Genomic DNA, 20,544 nt, shown 5'->3' on the forward strand with positions numbered 1-20,544 from the left:
TTCTAGACAGTGTCGACTCTATACAACGAAGACTTGTCAAGATTTTGTGGCTTATCGACACACTGGACAGCCATGGTAATCCCGGCACATTCGAGAAGGTCAACTTGACTCACTATCTCTACTTCACCCGTTACCGTCACGCTACCGACCCCAGGGACAAGATATACCGCCTCCTTGGTATTTGCTACTTTTCGAAGCCTGAGAGGACGCTCATACCGGACTACGAAAAGCCAGTGAGCGACGTCTTCTCGCAAGCTATGGCCCTAATAGTCAAGGAAGCTTTTGTGTATGGCTACCCCAGCATGCCACTTAGTACTGGAGAGGAGCGCTTAAATCTCGGTCTTCCAAGCTGGGTGCCCGACTTCACATATACAGACTACCATCGATTCTCCGCAACAACCGTCCAGTCGAGTTCCAACACATCAGAGCTGAAGCATACAAATGAACCAAGGGATCTGTGCCCAAGCTCGGGCCCCAAACTCGATTATTTGCCTAACTCAGCAGCGGTTGTGCGCTTCTCGGATGACTTCAGGGTGCTGTACACCGTAGGAACAAGCCTGGGAACGATAATAACGAGTCGCTACCTGAGCTTTCCACAAATAGACGACGCAGGAGACGGCCTAGAGTTTCTGATGTGTTTATACGATCTCTTGGACTCGAACCATGACAGCGTGACCATGACGAAGATTCTGAAAGCTCTATTTGGCCCAAACAAAGATGGCGCCGACGCTTGTATAGAGGAGTTTGTGGACAACTTAAACAGTACCAAGAGGACACGAGTGTTCCTCTCGAAGACCTCGCAGAAAGCATCATGAATTGGTTTGAAGGCCCCCATAGTTATCCAGGTCGAACCCTGTTCCTCACAGATACCGGAAAAATAGGCCTGACGATAGGGGAGCTAACGGTTGGAGATTTCGTTGCAGGTCTTTTTGGCGTCAACTTTCCCTTCGTCATGCGCAAGCGCGAAGGCGGCGACGGCTATACGATGATCAACGTAGCGCATATGGCGGATCACAGCTGGGGCCATAACTTCCCCAAATTCGGCGATGACTTCGACGGAGACTTTACGAAGTTCGGGCTTCAGGACTTCGCTATTTATTGAAAGCCTCTCGGGAAGTACGGATGACCTTCCAGAAGAAACTAGCATTGATAGTTGAGCATGCTCAAGCCGGCGATTACTTAGGATAACTGCTTGCATGTACCATTGCGAGAAGCGGCGTCTTCTGCCCGCTTCCATTATCTGGATCTGCTGGATTCTCTCCTCCAAGCCTTGTTGGTTCCTTGGTCAATATATATAACATCTATCCATAGACGAACGCTCTTCTATTTGCCTTCCATATCTCATATTCAGTAAAACGCTCGAACACAGTTCTCCGCGGCCCCCAAGAGGAAGAAGTCACAAATCACGGACACTGTGCCTGGTAAGCATACAATAGCAATCTGGGATTTTCTATGTAGGCAGTTACTGTTAGTTCTACGGCTGCGATATGCAGTGCTCACCCAACGCCGCCAAGGCCAACAAGCGCTGCGCGCGCTGCAGGTCTCACGCAGATCCGCCGTATTTTCGTGAGGCTGTCACGACTGACGAAGTCGGAGTCGCGCCGGAAGGGGACCGTTGGGTTTTGGGGGGAGCTGCATGGCAAGTTTAATGTGCATAGAGGGTATCTTTGAGAGGGCTGCTCCTCGCCCTTTTAGCCAGCCAATATTTTCGGGGCTTTCAATGTCGATCTTGCAGGAGCGAGGAAATGAACCTGAACCTGAGTAAAGCCGCGTACTAGTAAATTCAAACATAGTCGTGCAGCTAGGAAGAAGGCCAGAGAAGTCTTTGTTTGTGAAGTCTTGCTTCTTGTCTCCTCGAGGTAGGACTAAAGCTCGGTGTGGATCAACAAGTAGGTCGATAACCATAAGTACAATGCCGATGGGAAGCCTGTCCAGCATAAGGTCAGTATATCGCTAGGCAAAGATTAATAAGTACGCACGTTAGGATTCCCTTATCAATGTTGCCCACCGTACTATCGTCTGAATACTTATCTTGATGCGGAGGGAGAAGCCTAATATCGGAAGGCGACTGTGGGTAACTGAAGAATGGTTAGCACTGTAATCGAAGAAGCAGATATACATTTACTGACACTGAGCTATCTAACGGGTTAATTATTGGTGGATTGACAACTCAATTTTATACGAAATTCGCGTGAATTGTGTCAGGAACAGAGCTCACGTGCCGCCGCATTGAGTAGCGGCGCATCGTGAGGCGCTCTCGGAGTCCACGGTTTATGCTGGCGTTGAAGGTGGATAGGTAGCGGCGCATGCCGTCCTTGACGACGCCAGCAACTTTAGGCAGAACAGCTAAAGCTGGCCATGACGGAGGCACTGGAAAGCGCGACCCAGATGCAGCGAGGAGTATTTATTAACGAGAGTTTTACTAACTGTGCCGATAACGTCTGCACCCGCTAGCTGCGCAGGGTAACGTCGATGTCCATATCAAACGGCGAGGCGTTGCGGAGTCGCTTTAGAGGTTGTAGAGAATCGGTGGGCAGAGTAGCGATGCGATTGCTATGTCGGGAAAGCTTTAGATTCGATCGAGGGAAGCGCGCGAAGAGAAGAAGAAAAAGCAGAATAAGAAGCCATAACTAGCAGTGAGAGTGAGGATACAGGACGCGAAAAAAATCCGACATAACCCCGAGTAGCGCGCTGAGTTTCGCCGACGCGTCTCTTTTCCACGACCTTTGCTGCACTCCATCAACCACTAAATTCCAGAGACATCTCCATTGACCACTGCTTCAACTAAGGTATTAGCGATTGTGTAGACATGCCTGCTATGATTGAACTCGACAGCGGTCCCATCACATACGAGGACGCGGTGGACTCTGAAGACAATGTTATCGACCAGCTGGCCTACTTCGATAAGACCAAGAAATTATTCGATAATCTTTGGCATCAGAAACGGTCGATTGAGGATCTTACCGCACACCACCTTGGTCTAGGCTGGAACGACATCTGTATTGTTCAAGACCGGCATGCATGGATCCGAGGGACCTTCAATATATGCATACCGGTCGAGATAAAGTCTGGCGGCAGATCTAGCACAGTCATCATGCGCTGCCCGATGCCACACAAGCTCGCTGAGGCTAGGTATTCTGGGACGGTCGACGAAAAGTTGAGTTGCGAGGTCGGAACGTACGCGTGGATGCAGGCCAATTCTCCTGACATCTCTATTCCTCACTTAGTTGGCTTCGGATTTTCAGACGGCCGCCATGTAAGACTAATTTATGCTGCTCATGTTTAAACCGTCTTAAGGCCAAGCTGATTTGGAACGACTAGTACACCCACGCGATTCACCGGCCGTTTTATGTCCGTTTTGCGCACATAGTCCGGCGCCATCTCTATGCCTTCCTCCGATACCCTCTCCTCTCGCAATATACCCACAACCCGACCATCTATAGTCTACATACAGGATATATGATCCTTGAATTTATAGGACCAAGCAGAGGGCAGATGCTCTCCGATTCGTGGACCGAGAGTCGAGAAGATTCAACTAAGAAGAAGAATCTTTTCCGAGGCATAGCTCGCCTGATGCTCTCTCTTGCTCGTGTCCCTCAACTAAGAATAGGCTCATTCCGATACCATGATGACGGCAGTATATCGTTGTCGAACCGGCCACTCTCCTGCTCGACCATCATATTAGAAAACGATGGGGCATCGAGGATAATGCACAGGAGTGATACGTATACATGCACTGAGGCATTTGTGTCGGATATGCTCACATTCCATGATCATCGCTTCCTTAACCAGTCAAACGCAGCGTATGACGAGGAAGACTGCCGTGGTCAAATGGCAGTAAAGACTTTACTCCGGACGCTTTCACATCATTACCTAAGGCGGGAGCTGCGCAATGGGCCGTTCATACTTCAGTTTACTGATTTCCACGCAAGCAACATTATTGTCGACCAAGAATGGAATATCACATGTCTCATTGACCTAGAGTGGGTATGCTCCCTCCCTGCAGAGCAGCTCGCAGTGCCCTACTGGCTTACTGGAAAGAAAGTGGACCAGATACGTGGGGAACATCTTCACGAATTCAACAGAGTGCTAGAGGAGTTTATGATCATTTTTGAGGAGGAAGAGCAGAGGGCAAAAGTAAGTAGGGAGCACGATACCTCACTGGCAAAGATCATGCATGACATGTGGGAATCAAAAGGAGTGTGGTTTTGGTATTGCATAGAGTCTGTGAACTCGATGCATCTTCTTCTTGAGCATCAGCTCTGTCCGAGGTTTTCGGGCAGTCTGTCTACGAAAGCTGAAGAGATCATATCGCAGTTTTGGTGTGAAGGCTCAGCAAGTGTTGTTGTAAAAAAGCTTGCCGAGAAGGAGGGGTACGACCAAGAGCTTGTAAAGCTTTTTATTGAAAGAGCGACTGACGCTAGTGGGGTAAGCCAGTGCATATAAGTTCGATAGTGAGGCAGACTAAATATATAGACCAAGAGATGAAGCTGACTCACATCATTGTGTCATCCGGACGAGGACATTCTTTCCACCTATCAGTTTGACCCTGTACCTTCTTTCTTCTGCTCTCCCTCCTCTTTCTTCTCTTCTTCCTTTTTCTTCTCTTTCTTCTCTTCTCCTCTCTCTTCCTCCTGTCCTCTCTGTTAGCCCTCCTTTTTGCCTGAGCCCTACTGCCAGACGATAGCACGGTTGACGTATTCATTACATTGCTACTTATGCCCACACTAGCCTCCTCAATGACTCCGCTGTACTCCCCTGAAGAGTGGGCACCGCTGTTTCTGCTCCCGGCATCAGCCATTGTGCCAGAATCCTGTGAATAGGATTGATTAACCAAGTTGCATAACAACACAGTCGTTGGCCTGCTCGTACCTTTTTGCTGAGGGACACTAATAGGAAGGTGGTATGTATAGAAAGCTTTTTCAGCAAGTGACTAGTGTAGAAAGACAAAGGTACGAATAGTTGCAGCCTGGTGTATTTAGCCCACCTCGTAAAATGACACACAAGACGATCACGATCTTCATCACCTGCATGCTTGTGTGCCTTTCTACAATTATCTACATAGAAGGGGGCGGAGGCGCCGCCGTTCGCCATGTAACCGGAGCTGAGCCTAGCCCCGTGACCCTGCTATTAGCTGACGGCCACCGCTCACCCCACCACAATACTAGTAATAACGGACAACTAAGGCCTTTATAGTAGGGGAGGGCTAATCGTACACCCCGTAACGAATAATCGTACACCCCCTAACGACTAATCGTACACCCCCTACTCCCCTGTCACTTCACCGCCTTCTGATTGGCTTAGAGGGTTGCGCCAGAGCTTCCGATTGGCTCGCTTCACTTGCTCACTAATTCCGAATGCTGTCTCCAAATGCGGCCACGTAGCCTCCAGCGCAGCCTATCTGATTTGTGCAACTGTGTATACGGCCGTACGTGAGCTCGTACGCGAGGCTATACAAATCAGCATAGCTATACAGCCTCTCCATTTTACAGTGCATCCTGCCGATTTGTGCAGCTGTATATACAGCTCGTACGTAAGGCTGTACGTGAGGCTATACAAATCGGAAAGGATGCGCCGTAAAACGGAGAGGCTGTATAGCCATGTCGATTCGTATAGCCTCACGTATAGTCTCACGTACGAGCTCACATACGGCAGAGACGCACGTGCAGATAGACGTAAAGGTGAATGTTCGGAGGCCTCCTGCCGGACCTCCGAGCCAATCAGAAGCGGTAAAGTAGGGGGTGTATAATCATTCGAAAGGGGGTGTACGATTATTCGTTAAGGGGTGTACGATTAGCCCTCCCCTATTTTTTTGGACGAGCTTAATTACCACCCCCTATTCTCTCCGCATCACCCCCCTTTTCTCTTCCTGCCACCCCCCCTACATCTAGCCTAGCGCCGGCCCGTATTAATATTGTTCCACCAATTATATTCACTCACTATTTGTGCTCAATAAGGAATTTACATCAACTGCGCACTCGTAATGCATCAACACCACGTCCTCTACATCACCACCCTCACCGCTATGCCGCTCCGGCCGCCCCCCTGGGGCCGCCATGCATCCGTAGATAAGGGCATGAAGTCCGTCAACAATTGGGCAAAGAAGGAAGGATACGCGATCGTCAAATACAATAATAAAATGGACAAGCGCACTCCACCTCAGGTGCGGAAGGTGCTTGTTTATTGCGATTGTGCGGGTATATACAAGCCGGCCAACAGGAAGAAGAACACCCGTACAAAGAAGTCCAATTGCCTTATGAAAGGAGCTTTCACGAGAGATCTACAGCTAGGTGATTGGTTCTTTGAAGTTGAGGTTTCTGTTCACAATCACGAGCCGTTCAATGCCAATAAGGGGACTCCAGCCGTACACCGAGATCTAGATAAGGATACAATTCAAACTATACACAATCAGCTCAATAGAGGCACGCCCGTTGGTGCTATCTTCAACAACCTACTTGCTAAGGGCAAGGATGTAACGATGCAGGACCTATATAATAAGAGATGGGAGTGGAAGAAAATAAAGCTTCAGGGGCTTACTCCAACTCAGGCTATACTCAAGGTGCTTAAGGAACACGGCGGCGACGACCCGGACGCTTATTACCACTATAAATACGAGCTAGATAAAGCAAACTGTGTTAAGTATCTATACTTTATGCATCCTAAGAGTGTTTAGATGTTCCAGAGGAATCCTAATATTATTCTTCTCAACTGCACCTATAAGATAAATAAGTTCAAGATGCCGCTTCTCTATATTAACAGTGTTACCAACCAGGGCAGGAACTATAAGCTAGGCTATTGTTTCCTTCCAGGAGAAGAAGAGGGGGACTACATCTTTGCAGTACGTAAGCTTTATCTTATATGCCAGCGCCTAGGAGTTTCGCCAGGCGTTTTTATCACAGATAAAGAGCTAGCACTTAAAAATGCGCTGGCTGAGTTCTTTCCTACTGTTCCTTAACTCCTGTGCAAATAGCACGTGCAGAAGAACATCGCCAGCAAGGCTATAGCTATCTGGAAGGACGATAAGTAAGCAGCAACTAATGCTATAGATCTACAGGATGCAGCACGTGCCTTTTAAGATCTAATAATAGCTAAGATTAAGGCTATACAGAAAGATTAAAAGAAATTTATTAACAAGCTTAACTTCTGCCTAGCAAAACCTATAGAGGATGAGTTTGTGGCCGCTTGGAATAAGATAAAATCAGATTATGCGCATAAACAACTCCTAATTAATTACCTTACTAAAGAGTGGTGGCTATATAGAAAGGAGATTGCTACGTATTATACTGGCCTTCTGCCGCACTTCGGCAACACTACAACCTTACGGCTTGAAGGTTTAAACGGCAGTATTAAATTATATCTTTAGATCTCGACAGGTGACTTATATAATATAGTTACACTACTATCTTAATATATTCACCGCTAAGGTGTAGAGCTAAAGGACCAGCTTGGCCGACAATGTAGAGCTCCTCAGCACGAGGTAAAGCTGCCCGAATTTAGTAAGGTTATTGGAAAAGTTACTGAGCAGGGCCTCCGATTAATCGCTAAGCAGATCAAGAAGGCTAAGGATAACAATTTTAACCTAATATGCAACAGAACATTCAGAGGGACGTACGGCATGCCATGCTGTTACGAAATACACAGAAAACTGCACGCTACATCGACAGCTGAGTATAAAGTTGTGCTAGAGGATGTTCATCAACACTGGTGGTTTAATCGTCCTGTTCCAAACGAGGTGGACCTTCCTGTAGATCCTCTCCTTCTTATTAAGGCTCCAGCAATTGTACAGCGTCGTAAAGGCCGGCCAACGGGCTCTGCTGCACCTCGTCAAACAACAGCAGGCCGTGGCCGTGGCAGTGGCCGTGGCAGTGGCCGTGGCAGTGGCAGTGGCAGTGGCAGTGGCCGTGGCCGTGGCCGTGGCCGTGCATCTGTATCTGTCAACTCAACTCAACGTGATCAATCTCAATTCGAAATTGATGCTCAACAAGATCCAGTGAGCGTAGCGCAGCGAGCACAACGGCGTGGTGGAGGACCAGGATCACGTGGAGGAACATCACATCTCCGGCGAACTCGTAAGACTACTGCTCGTGCACAACAAGAGCAGAGTGTTGCAAGTGGACAGGAACCAACACAATCGATGCAGATTGCGACACCAGCCAGCTAAATTACTATGGCAGGTGTCTCTACAGACACGCCGGCGGTCGAGAGGACTATTGTAGTATTCAACAATCCTGTACAGTTTATAAATACAGCACTAGACCTCTCCGCCGGATAAGTAGGCACCCTAACAGCGGCCCAGGGCTCTATTTCCTTAGTCCCTGACAGTTAAACAGCGCTTGAGGATGGCCCTCTGTGTACTCCTAAGGAAGAGGCTGTTTGTAGTAAAGGAGAATCTTTAGGTGTAAGACCTTAGTATAATAGTGTATACAGCGTTCCTTTCAATCAGCAATTAAGAGGCGGCTATCTAGGCGCTTTCCGCTTCTAGACTAGCTAGAGTAGATGGAGTGAATAGACTGTTGTTGTTGTATATATATACATCCTATGCGATTCGTGTATACATCCTTTCCGATTTGTATAGCCTTGCCGTTTTACGTATCTAATAAGCGAGTGAATATGATTGGTGGAACAACATTAATACGGGCCGGCGCTAGGCTAGATGTAGGGGGGGTGGCAGGAAGAGAAAAGGGGGGTGATGCGGAGAGAATAGGGGGGTGGTAATTAAGCTCGTCCTTTTTTTTGGGGTAATATCTAGATCCAACCTACTTCTTGCCAAAATCTCCAGATCCATCACCTAGAATCCCGATCCAACCCTGGCAAGGGGGCAACGCCATGGCGTTATTAGACCTTACTAGGCTCTACGCCGGCTTTCTATAGCGTTAGACGGCGCCAGATGATGGCTAAGACTAGATCCCCATTAATTACTAGTGAAATAGTTGGAGAAACGCGTCCCCCTGGCATCATCCTGTGTCTTCGCACCCTCCCTCCAACCTGGCAGGTTGGATTAGGAGATTAATGCAATTTAGCAGGTTGGGTTAAGAAACTAGCGTAAATTTAGGGTTGGATTGAGAAACCAGCGTAAATTGAGGGTTGGATTGAGAAACCAGCGTAAAGTAAAGGTTGGATTAAGAAACCAGTGTAAATCAAGGGTTGGATTGAGAAATAAGCGTTAATCAAGGGTTAGATTAAGAACTATGGGAGGCCGGACAGGTGCGTAGGTAAAAGCAGTGCGAACTCCACCACTTTTACCTACGCACCTGTCCTCAACACCACAAACGCGTTGTTATTGTTTTGACGCGGCCAGGTGGCTGCTGGCTAATGCGCGGCGGGAGGGCTAAGGCCTCAGCGCTACTCAACACTAAAAAGGCCGGCGCTGAGCTAAGGCCGCCACGGCGTTACCCCCCTGTCAGGGATTCTAGGTGTTGGATCCGGAGATTCTGGCAAGAAGTGGGTTGGATCTAGATATTACCCCTATTTTTTGGGGGTTTTTATTGAGGATCCTGGTTACATAGATACTAAAGTATACTGCATCCAGATTTCACGTTATTCTATTAAGTTTTCAAGATTGGCTGGATTTTTGGTGGGGTTTACTATGCAAACCGTGCATAAGCTGTCAGCATGCACAAGGTGTCGAAGACTTCTATTGTATGAGGCGGCAGGGCGGATAGATAGTCGTTCACCTTCCCACGTCCACTAACCTTAAGCCTTCTCTTCAGTTAAGGCGCATACGGGAATCAAATTGATAAAGATTCAGTACCCATCTTCCAATGGCATCCGCTCCAGATTGTGCGCAATGCCGAGCCTCCGGTCTCTCAGCCTTGTACGAAAGCAGCGACCCAATCCCTTTGCTAAACGTAGAGCAATCCGCGATTGTAATACAGCGTCTCCTCTTCGACGGTACTGAAGAACACGGGACTCGAGACTGCGTTTGTTGCGCGCAACTCTTAAATACAGCTTGCTCTCGGTATAGACTACAAGCTTCTCATATCAGCCAGCTAGGTGCGACTGAGCCGACGCTGTCCCTGCTCCGAAACTCATGGTTCCAAATACGGACGAAACACTACAACAAGACCACAGAAGTCTTTCGCGGTACAGACCATAACGACCGCGACGCCAGTCCGTTGCGGACTATCTGGGAGAAGGAGACGTTCAGCGTTTTGTCTTCTTCAAACGACGAACCAGGGGTGGGGGCCATTCATTACAGAGACCCGCGTCCAAACTTTCGAGTCATTGCCTCCTGGCTTGCTCAATGTGCCAACACCCACTCCATGTGTCGTCCCTATATCTCCGAGGGCATCCGGAGCATCAGCCTCATCGATGTTCACACTCGCAGGCTGGTACCATACCAACAAGAGTGCGACTACATGGCCTTGAGTTACGTTTGGGGCCACACCAATTCAACGACTTTCGACCGCACCGCCGTGCTTCCTCGAGATCTGCCGCTGACTATTGAACACGCCCTCAATGTCGTACATCGACTTGGCAAGCGGTACCTTTGGGTAGACTCCCTTTGCATTGATCAAACCGACATGGAAAACAAAATGGCTCAGATCGCGATCATGGATCTCATATACCAGGGCGCGTTCGCGACCATCATCGCTCTAGACGGTACGGATGCCAACAGTGGGCTTTCAGGAATGGGGCCAAAGGCAAGCCGAGTTCCGCAGGTCGTCGCAAAATTTGGAAGCTGTCAAGTAGCCTCGAGGTGCCCTTCTTTAGGGCAGCAACTCGAAAGTTCCCCCTGGATGAGACGCGGATGGACGTACCAAGAAATGGTTCTCTCCCAACGCCGGATCGTGTTCACGCAGCACCAAGTCTACTTTCGCTGCGATGAAATGTACTGCAGTGAAGACGCGGATGGCGGTATGATTGAAGGGTTTAGTAGGCTGTCCCTTGACAACCCACTGTCGTCCCCACGGCTGGATGAAAAGAACCACCGCGAGAAGATGAACTTATACACGTCTATCATAAGCTCATATGTCACTCGAACTATCTCACATGACACAGATTCATTGAACGCGGTTTCCGCACTTCTCAACAGCATGCAGAAGACAGTCTTTCCCGCCGGCTTCATGTACGGGCTGCCGCTCGTTGACCTCCGCTACGCTCTCCTGTGGTGCCAGTCTACCAATGGCATGTACGCTACGAAAAGTGTGCCGCAACCATTAAAGAGGCGCACTGAAGGCGGCTTTCCTAGCTGGAGTTGGGCCGCATGGGACATGACACGGCACATAAGCGTTCCTGCTCGGGCTACCGATGGGCAGCATCTCCAACCTCCCCTGAGCCTCTCGCTGCGCGGGAAGCAACTGCCCGTGGATTTAATATGCTGCGATCCCTCATACGCAACGCTGCCCGCCGCAGGGCAATCGGAGCTCGCTACATACTGCGCGAACGTGACTCGCGAGCTATGGCGGGAGCTCGAGGCCCAAGACCTTCTCGAGCGCGTCGCAGAAAACTTGGCTCCCGTGGAGACTTGCTTGCGAGTTTCAGGCGTCCTGCTCTCACTCCCTTGCTTCTCCATGGAAAACCGTGACGATGACGGTGTGCTGCCGTATTTAGACATCGATCTTGGATTTGACGCTGATGGCTACAGAGTGCTGGTGACTGATCACTGGAACCTTGACGTCCATGTCGAAAAGATCCTTACGTTGAACCAAACAACACAGCTTAGCTTTCTTCTTGTGTCGGTGCGGCCCATGGAAGAGTGGAAGCAGATGGATCTTGAGTTGATCTTGGTGCATTGGGAAAACGGAGTAGCGATAAGAGATGGATCTGTGAACTTGAGGGTTGAGGTAATTTGGATTCGGAGCTTTTGGCGTCAGGCGGATCCTACGTTTCGGCATTTCTGGTTTGGCTAGGACGGAGATTTAGAAAGAGGGATTAAAGGAAGGGCGGGCGAGCGAACGGAATCGATGGCCGAATGAACAGGAAGAAGATGGTAGAACAGGGTCTGCGTAGGTGGAGGAAGAAGCTGCCTCAGGAAATCCGGTGAAATTTCGAAGTCGTGATGAACTCAGGTTGCAGCACTACAACCTAGGATCAACAACTCATATGCCAGAAAGCTACTCTCCGAACATCAGCTGTAGAGAACCCAGCTGAAATCTCAGCTGTAGAGAACCGAGCTGAAGCCTCAGCTGTGCAGGGCTCATCTGAACTTACTAGCGCGCCACCCTGGGGGTGGCCCCCTTCCTTCCCCTAGTATATATACAACTAGCTAGACGTCTATAGAAATCAGAGTTCACATCAATTTCAACCTGAGTGATGAAGCACTAACGGGAGCCTTCGATACATTATCCAACCTGTCAAAAGACTCAAACCCTTCTAAAATTAATCTTTCTGCCTAAGCATCGATATCAGGTCATTTCAACCTCAAAACACGCATCCTGATTTACACCCTCGAAAATCCTGCATCCTTGTCGGAGCTTTCGGTGCGCCAAAAGTCTTCTTAGATCTTGACCGTCTTGCTCAAGCATCGATTTCAGCTCATTTCTACCTTCTCAAAACCGGCAGCCTGATTTACGCCCTATAGGATTTTGCTTCTAGTTTCAAAGTAGATATGAAGCACTCACGGGGTCCTTCGGTGCCTTGTCCCACGTAATCAAACCCTTCGTAGACCTCAACCGTTTTACCCAAGCCTCGATTTCAGCCCCTTTTTACCTTCTCAAAACCCGCAGCCTGGTTCACACCCTCAAAAATCCTACATCCAATGTTCAAAGCAGCGAGGAAGCACTAACGGTAGCCCTCAATGCACTATAAAACTAGTCACGACCTATCCAAATTGTCTACAGCATCAAGACCTTTTTTAGGATCTGAAAACTTGCAACCTGGTTTACGCTCTTAAGAATTTATATCCTTATACACCTTACTTTTTTACTCGTCAAATGCTTGTTTACTTAGGCGTTAATATTTTGGCAATTCCTTTTATTCTACTCTATCCGCCTATTGCGCTACAAGTGAAAACGGCCAACGGCTTGCTTCTCTGTCACCGCCCATATGAAAAAATATGCTCCTCTTAGCTTTTTTCTTGAAAGGGTTGACTTGGTGGTCTTTTTCTTCCCTTGGACATGAATTGTAGTTCGTACTGAATAAATGGTGAAAATAGGGTGCCAGCTGCATTGAGTATTGATTCCGATAAGTCCTCCCTACCGTCTACTAAAAAGCCCAGCGCACCCATTCAGCTACTTCCAAGCTCTCAAACACATTATTGCGGTTCTATGTCTCATTAGGATAAAGGTAACGTCGTTATGTCGTTGCCCTTCGGCGATCAGAGCCTAAGATCCGTGGGGGTTCCTCCTTAAAAGCCTCTACAACTGCCAAAGTAGCCGGAAGCGCGACTGTTTTCTCTGTAGCAATATTCCCTCCCCACCTGATAAGGATTATCACGAGAGGTCCTAACCCAGTTAAAGAGGCAGCACCTATTCCAAGGGCTAGCCGGCCGCCGTTGAGTACTGCGCCGCCTACAGTCCAAGTAGCGACACCCGCGATTGCACTGATGATATTCCATCCTCCTGGATCAAGTACATTCCCAACTCCTCTGAGAAGTCCGCTCGGCGCAGCTGGGAGGTTGAACGTAACGTACGGCCTGCCCCGATGTTTCAGGCCTTCGACATGGAACGGTTGGAGTTCGTCTGGAAAGTGTAGCGGTTCGACTATCGAAATGGAGTATCATGCTGGGACAAGGAGATGGAAGACGACGTGTTTTCCGTCATCGCTCTCTTTGATCAAATTCTTCCTCGCTTCCAGTATGAGGACGCACAGCTTATCCAGGTCGTCTGATTTGGCGCAGAACGTTGTGGGAAGCGGGTTCCGTCTAAACAGTCTCCGGAATGCCGGGTACCAGTCAGTGTCCGGGTGGTAGACGAAGAACCTGTGCTTGTCCGATGGCTGTTCTGTGGCCTCTTCGACAAAGTCATACACATGCCGGGCAAATCCGTCTGGACCACCGCTCCCTTGGACTTTTATACCATTCGAGTTCATCATCTCTTCGTAGATGCCGTCCAGCTTTGCTCCGATTTTCTTGAGCGCTTCTAAACCTTGATGTACTTCGATTGCGAGGCCGACGATAGCAGCTTGCGTGAACTTCATGTGATAGTCGACGCGATCAACTAGTGAATTGCTGATGATTTGAACGCCGTTGATACGTTTGGTGACAGCGTCCGAGTTCTTGGCTATTCTTTTGGCAGAGTCGGCAACTGCGGATGTGTTCTTTGCCGTGCGGCTCATATTCTCTGCCATGGACTCCGCTGTGGTCTCGAGTGTTGCCCCTGTATTCGACATAATGCTGGTTTGCTCAATCGCTGCCCATTTTTGGGTTTCGTTCAGTGAAACAGTGCTTTCCCAGACCCGTGTCTGGTCTGCAGCGAGCTCCGGGAGACGCTTTTGGATGAACTGCGTCTAGGCTTTAGCTGCACTCCCCTCGTGCCACTTCTTGCGAACTTCGCAAACTTTGTCGATAACTGCTCCCCCGGCTTGCGCAGTCTTTATACGCGGGTCCATAATGACGGATATTGCGGGAACTTTGCGTGAAAGAGTTGTGTAGAGCCAACGGGAAAGCTGGAAAGACAGGGGACGGGGCCCAGCGTTATCGGCGATGTACTTCAAGTCTACGTCATGGAGTTCGACAATCAGCATGAGATATACATACCTCATTTTAGGGCATCAGGCGATCAGTAACTTCGCTGCCTCATCCCAGGCTCTCCGCATGAATTACGGCACAGCTTTTCTTATCGTTGGTTTCTCGTGCCACATGGTGAATGCAATCGATTGGGCAAGAAGCAAAATGGGACTGAAGAGTACGGCGCTTACTGAGGCCGCCACTAACTAAGCCTCCTTCGATAGCCACTTGCCTCAAGTCTACGTATTGGATGCCTTTGGGCATAGCCTACAACGTGGCTGGTGCATAAACTAATGCGGACTCGTGAGCGTCTTACCGAGTCTAAGCCTGCGCGGCTCGGTCTTCGATAACGGCATGGAGGCACCAACAGCGGCGGAGCTGCCTCATAGACAAAATTTGTATTTGGACCCTGGGATGTGAAGGGCGCAAACCCTATAGTATTTCGACAATGCCTACACGAAAGGAGCCGAGGAGCGTCAACAGCAGAGGAGACAGGCTCCGCACAGCCACAGACATGACAGCCACAGGCTAGGCGTATTTAAATAATGTAAGTAATTATAACGCGAGGGATCGTTTCGCACTGATGATCGCTTTGATTGGATGTGCCAACCCGCATGGCGACTTTTGCATGAATTTGCGCACTACAGCAGACACAGGGCTTATAATAACTTCCCAGCACTATCCCGAGGTTCTGACGCTCGGATAAGACCCTGTTATTAGTATATAGATTGGTAAGAGCTGGATCGCGGGGTGGACTCGTAGTAGGTTATAAGAGAAAGCATCCTTGAGGGGTTTTTTGGATCTTCGCGTGTCTCACGTCGTGAACCGCTTTTGTGCTCTTTTATAATCAATCGTCTATCGTACAACTTATACGGACGACGTTCATTAATAGTCGCTATTAGTGTACAGGTGAAGACGTTAGCCGCTACAGGAGAAGGAAAACCGGGGAATTATACAATTGACAAAGAAAAACAAAGGGAGGAAGTGGGGGATCAAGAACACAGGGTCTACATCCGTCGAAAGGTATCAAACACTGATCTTTTTGTCAAAGAAGTCCTCGATAGACTCCCAGATTGCGTAACTTCCGGTGTCGAGCATGCAGCAGCCTGCCACATCATAATATGAGATCATCCCGCCCTTTGTAATGACTTGCTGATACCATTCTTCGTCAACACCCACTCCCACGTAGTCAAAAACAAAGGCCAAAGCACCCACACAATCTGTCGCTGGTAACCTCACGGCGATGGACGCGGGTTCTGAGGAGGGTAGGGACAAATGGCCGAAAGCCTGCAATTTCGGGTGCAGTGAGGGGTTGTGCGCCTCGCTGTAGTGGCAAGAACAGGTTTGGATAAGAGCCGCGTGGAGGAGCTATGGCATAGGCATTCTGGCTAAGCGGAAGAGGTGGAAATGGAGGTGATAGGGCATGCGGAATGGCGGTTGGTTGAGGTTGTTTGACATGGCTGTTGGTGCTGAGAGACGCGTCTCTGGGTTGTGGCTGTTGCTGTTAGTACATTAGATGTATACTGAATCGAAGCAGTGGACGTAACCAGGACAACTCTACTCCTCACGCTCCTCCTCCTCTTTCTTGACCTCCCCCTCCCCTTGCCCCTCCCCCTCCCGAATCATCCTCTCCCTCTCCTCCTGAATCACCCGCACAAGTAGCGCATCCTCCACCTCGTCCGTCCGCCCCCTCACCGCATACACCAGCCTCTGCGCCACCTCCGGCTCCCTCAGTCCGCGTGCATAAACCCGAAGCATCGCCACCCTGTCCATTCCCGTAGGCCCCGTGGGGTCATGCTGCGCGTACGCGATGAAGCGCATGATCAGCTCACGCAGAGCTGGGTACTGCTGCTCGTAGACGACGCGGCCGGGCTCTTCGAGGAAGCGGCGGATACTGGTGGTGGTGTTTGTGGGCGTTGAGGTGGTCGAGGGGGGCTGCTTGAAGAGACTCGCGAGGTGGGTAGGAGGCTGTGGGGGCGCGGGCTTGAAGAGGTCTACGAGATTGGCAGGCGGTTGTGGGGGATTGTGGGATGATGCGGGACGGCTGGTAGCTACGGAGCCTCCGCGCTGGCTGCCGCCGGAGGTGGTGGATGCTGGGGCCCAGGCGTGGACGTATCGTGGGTCAGTGATGGGGGTGGGTGGTCGGGAGCCTTGCGGTGTTTGTTGGTCAGGCTGCGGGCGAGGAGGAGGCTGCTCTTGGTGCCGGTTCTGGCCTTGGCCTTGACCCAGGTTGCGGTTCTGATCCTGATTCTCCCAATCGTGTGGCAACGGGCTGCCCTGCGAAGCACCTTGGTGTGCAGTTGGCCGGCTGGAAGGAGCCGCTGGAGGGGCATTGGGGGCTCTGGCCTGCTGTATTTGCTTCGCAGGTCGGTAACGCAGGCCCTGTCCAGGCACGTACGGAGTTGAACCAAAGTCATTTGGGCTATTGGCTCGGACTGAATAGAAGTTAGATGAATAAAGATCAAGATAGTAGGTCCGCCAGTTGATCTACGGATATGATCCCTCCCACTGCTTCTCTAGGGCAGATTTAACATACCTTGCGTGATTAGCGACGCTGGCACTATGTCCGGGGCGTGTGGAGGAAGGAAGGGGTTCCTCGGCAAAGACGCAGGTAGTGGCAGGAAGGCCGACGCATTGGGGTTCATAGGCCCAGCTGGAGCGCCACTTGGCTGGGTGAAGTGGCCTCCCGGGAGCCCTTGCTGACCATACTGCGGTTGAGAGTACTGCTGCTGAGGTGGCTGGCCCTGGCCCTGGCGTCCGTCGCGGTTTGGGCCCCGGCGACCCTTTCTACCCTTCTTGCTATTTGAGTTATTGTTGTTGGAAGACATGGCTGCTGTCCTAGTCTTTGGTCAGTAATCGTAGATCAGGAGCTTGCTATGATGATACTGTTCGACAGACGACGCCGTACGGAGGAGCTTGAAGTACTAGCCCGATTCTGCAAAAAGAGTGTGCGGTGGACCAGGTCTGGAGCGTGCTAGAAAGTGGAGGATAACTTACGTGCTTCGGAGGAGTACACTGGCAAGGAGTGGAGGATCAGACACTGATCGTTGAAGCGCTGGTGATGTAGGTATGAGCTTGAGGAGCTCTAGCGTGTTGGAGAAATTTGTAGCTGTGTTTGTGGGAGGTCCAAAATAGGAAGCTAGCGCAAGAGCTCCAAACTTGTCACTGCATATCTGGTGACTAAGCGAATAGAGAATTGTTGAGAAGAAGTAGAGCTAGAGACCGCCAAAGAACGTGCTGGGATGGAAAAGCAGGTCTAGAAGCGTGAAGATACTCAGGCTACCATTCGCTGATGCCATGGAAGAGCTAGTGTGGAAGTGTACAGAAAATAAGATATGCCTACCTAAACGCTTTAGACTACAAGAGATACCTACAGATGTAACAAACAGTAACAAACCAGAACGCCGTGAGCCAAAACAGTACCCCAAAGAACCTCAAACCTGCCTACCTCTCGTCGTTGTCACACTCTTGTTCCAGCTCCTCTGCGGCATCCACCTTTTCGTCCTCTTCAATGACCTCCATCTCCTCCACCGCCCTCATCTCCACCGGGACCTCCCCCTTCCGATACGCCTCCCCAAACCTCTCAACTTCCAGCTTCACGCTACCAGCCGTCCTCTCGACCCTCACGTCTCCATTCAATACCTCCCCCTCGAAGCGCTCATTCAACATCTCCACCAGCTTCTCCATATCAATCTCCGGCTCCTTCCCCATGACCTCCGCAATACACTTCCTTTCCGCGAGGCAGAAATTATCCACCGCTCCCTTCGGCGGGTACGACGGGAAGACATACCCCGGCCTCTCATACAGCTCGGCATTTCTTCGCTGTTCCTTCCTCAACTGCGCAAGACTACGCGGATGCACTGTCGCCCCACTCGCATTGTACGCCTCCACAAACCCATCATCAAGACTCCTCATCGGCCTCTCATTCAGCATAGCATGCAACACCCTCTGCTCCCTCCACCCGAAATCATCCCTCGCCACAGCCTTCGCAGTTTCCGGCGGCACAGCGCCAACGTCGTACCACCGCTTCGCGCGGTTATACTCCGCATCCAAACTCGCCCGGCTGCGCCCCTCCCGTGGCTTCCAGTAGTTCCCGACCAGCTTCCCCTCGAAGCGCGCGTTGAAGCGCGCTTCGAGGTCTCTGCGGGCGCCTTTGCGGCCGCCCCTGCTCTCCTGCGTAGTGGAAGTGGAAGTTGATGTGGACTTGTCTTTCTCGCGCGCGATCCACTCCCGCTCTTCCGTCTCGTAGGGCACGCAGACTTTCCGCTGCAGCACCCCCGTGATCCGGCGTATGTTCTGCGCGCGGTCGATGTTCAGCTGGCGGATCGTCGCGCGGCAGCTCCAGTCGCGCGGGACGGGGTGGCGGACGACTACGGGAGTGTTGCGGGGTTCGCCGGTGCGTGGGTCGATGCGCGTGTCTAGGAGCTTTAGGACTAGGAGCGTGGCTTGGTCGAATGCGGGCCCGGGGATTGGGTGGCCGAATTTGTTGGTACAGCCTTTGGGGAGTTGGGGGGGTATGAAGCGGGAGCCGCGTTTGAAGGTGTGGTCGGCGAAGAGGGCGGGGAGGGTGTAGTCGTGCGGAGACTGAGTGGTCGTGCGGGCGGCCCAGTGGGTGTGGGAGGGCAAGTGGTATTTTGAGGCGTGGGAGGTGTAGGCGCCGCGTTTGCGTTTTGGGGGGTCATCGTCGTGGGGTTCTGGGGTGTTGGTGTCGTCAGTGGGCTCTGCGGTGTCGAGGATGGTAAAGAGTGGCTCTATCTCCTCGTCTAGGCCAGCCCAGAGCGGAGGGGGGACTGGCTGCTGTAATGGTTGTTCGGGTGGGGCTGGTGAGCTTGATCTAGTATGCTTTGAAGATAAGATTCTAGTGTTGGGGTCAGAAGAGACCCCTGGTGCTGAGAAGTCCCCAGTCACAGAATCGAAAGACAGGCGTGTGATTGGAGATACAGGCGGAGGCTGGATGCTACCTTGTATGGATATCTCCCCCTGTATGCGAGCCTTCTGGGTGGGAGGTCCAGTCTCCGCATCGGAATCCTCCTCGTCTTGGTTGCTTGTTGACGAGGCATCTTCCTTGCAAGTACGTCTCTTCTTTGGACAGGAAGGCGATGAAGCACAAGATATATCTCGTGGTTCTGAATTGGTCCCCTGAGTGGCAGTGTCTCCAGACGATATGGAGGAAATGGCAGACGCACGTCTCTTGGGGCGTAAGGTGAGGGAGCAGGTCATTTCGGAGAATGATGAACTATCTTAAGATGAGGACTTTTTCGGAGCAGGACTCACTTCCACAGCGTAAGCTGGCTAACTTGCAATAGTGATAGAAGGCGGTATGCGTAGGAAATGCTCTCAGGGAGTTCACGCAGGTCCTTTTAACCGGATAGCTACAGGTTGTGTCCTACGTTCCCTTGAATGGATTCTGAGCGTCGAGACTCTCACGAAGAGAGCTGTCATTATCTTTGAGTTTCGTGCGCCTAGTTGTTCTTTGAACGAGCAGACGACTACAACATTCTACGCCCAGCGAAAGACACATCGTGGGCAAAGAAAGCGTAAGACACTGAGTAGCTTGATAGACGCTGCAAAGCTGCTCGAAGACAGCGAGATATCGTTGTTCTTTTCAAAGAAGACGACTGAGACACGAGAATCGCTTCCGTTGTTTAGTTTGCAGGCGTACTGCTACGTGGGTAGAACAAGGGAAGGTGTCATAGCTCATAGACGAGAGACATTTGACTCACGATAAACTGGTAGCCTACGATAAACTGGTAGCCTACTCACGATAAACTGGTCGCCCACTCACGATAAACCGGTAGCCTAAGCTACAGAGTCACCAAAGTAGGGATATTCATGATAACCATGATGTAGAAAAAAAGTTCCATGGAAATGTTCATGAAAGGACTGTGCATAGAAAGCGGTTCGCTACTTCCCCGCGGACCTGAGTCGTGGATCAA

General features: G+C 50.6%; 8 protein-coding genes across 8 annotated transcripts; 3 read left to right on the plus strand and 5 right to left on the minus strand.

The window, feature by feature from the left end:
* Window positions 1-61: 61 nt before the first annotated feature.
* Window positions 62-857, plus strand: BDZ99DRAFT_262961 (uncharacterized protein). Its single transcript, XM_033713806.1, has one exon. It carries the CDS (start codon window positions 258-260, stop codon window positions 813-815), a length of 558 nt encoding a protein of 185 aa, XP_033579146.1. The 5' UTR covers window positions 62-257; the 3' UTR covers window positions 816-857.
* A 496-nt stretch (window positions 858-1,353) lies between these two features.
* Window positions 1,354-1,888, minus strand: BDZ99DRAFT_460949 (uncharacterized protein). The gene has a single exon (XM_033719506.1). The coding sequence runs from the start codon at window positions 1,789-1,791 to the stop codon at window positions 1,576-1,578; it is 216 nt and encodes a 71-aa protein (XP_033579147.1). The 5' UTR covers window positions 1,792-1,888; the 3' UTR covers window positions 1,354-1,575.
* A 921-nt stretch (window positions 1,889-2,809) lies between these two features.
* BDZ99DRAFT_383189 (uncharacterized protein) lies at window positions 2,810-4,446 on the plus strand (the record flags this gene model as incomplete). Its single annotated transcript, XM_033715315.1, has 2 exons — window positions 2,810-3,256; window positions 3,322-4,446. 2 exons carry the CDS (start codon window positions 2,810-2,812, stop codon window positions 4,444-4,446), a joined length of 1,572 nt encoding a protein of 523 aa, XP_033579148.1.
* Window positions 4,447-4,495: 49 nt separating this feature from the next.
* Window positions 4,496-4,801, minus strand: BDZ99DRAFT_474398 (uncharacterized protein; the record flags this gene model as incomplete). Its single annotated transcript, XM_033721900.1, has 1 exon — window positions 4,496-4,801. One exon carries the CDS (start codon window positions 4,799-4,801, stop codon window positions 4,496-4,498), a length of 306 nt encoding a protein of 101 aa, XP_033579149.1.
* A 5,431-nt stretch (window positions 4,802-10,232) lies between these two features.
* Window positions 10,233-10,844, plus strand: BDZ99DRAFT_352412 (HET-domain-containing protein; the record flags this gene model as incomplete). The annotated part of the gene is made up of 1 exon (XM_033714536.1): window positions 10,233-10,844. A coding segment is annotated over one exon (612 nt), but the record flags the coding sequence as incomplete, so codon positions are not given.
* A 2,815-nt stretch (window positions 10,845-13,659) lies between these two features.
* Window positions 13,660-14,229, minus strand: BDZ99DRAFT_558025 (uncharacterized protein; the record flags this gene model as incomplete). Its single annotated transcript, XM_033727216.1, has 1 exon — window positions 13,660-14,229. One exon carries the CDS (start codon window positions 14,227-14,229, stop codon window positions 13,660-13,662), a length of 570 nt encoding a protein of 189 aa, XP_033579151.1.
* A 1,936-nt stretch (window positions 14,230-16,165) lies between these two features.
* On the minus strand, window positions 16,166-17,436 carry BDZ99DRAFT_518045 (uncharacterized protein; the record flags this gene model as incomplete). The annotated part of the gene is made up of 2 exons (XM_033725247.1): window positions 16,166-17,043; window positions 17,145-17,436. 2 exons carry the CDS (start codon window positions 17,434-17,436, stop codon window positions 16,166-16,168), a joined length of 1,170 nt encoding a protein of 389 aa, XP_033579152.1.
* Window positions 17,437-18,004: 568 nt separating this feature from the next.
* On the minus strand, window positions 18,005-19,828 carry BDZ99DRAFT_568921 (uncharacterized protein; the record flags this gene model as incomplete). Its single annotated transcript, XM_033727831.1, has 1 exon — window positions 18,005-19,828. The coding sequence occupies one exon, from the start codon at window positions 19,826-19,828 to the stop codon at window positions 18,053-18,055; it is 1,776 nt and encodes a 591-aa protein (XP_033579153.1). The 3' UTR covers window positions 18,005-18,052.
* Between the last annotated feature and the right edge of the window lie 716 nt (window positions 19,829-20,544).

This window comes from Mytilinidion resinicola (assembly GCF_010093595.1).
Source record: "Mytilinidion resinicola strain CBS 304.34 unplaced genomic scaffold BDZ99scaffold_6, whole genome shotgun sequence".
Lineage (NCBI taxonomy): Eukaryota > Fungi > Ascomycota > Dothideomycetes > Mytilinidiales > Mytilinidiaceae > Mytilinidion > Mytilinidion resinicola.

Coding starts and splice junctions, on each gene's coding strand:
- BDZ99DRAFT_262961 (XM_033713806.1), top strand. CDS start 258: ATGGCCCTAATAGTCAAGGAAGCTTTTGTGTATGGCTACCCCAGCATG.
- BDZ99DRAFT_460949 (XM_033719506.1), bottom strand. CDS start 1,791: ATGTTTGAATTTACTAGTACGCGGCTTTACTCAGGTTCAGGTTCATTT.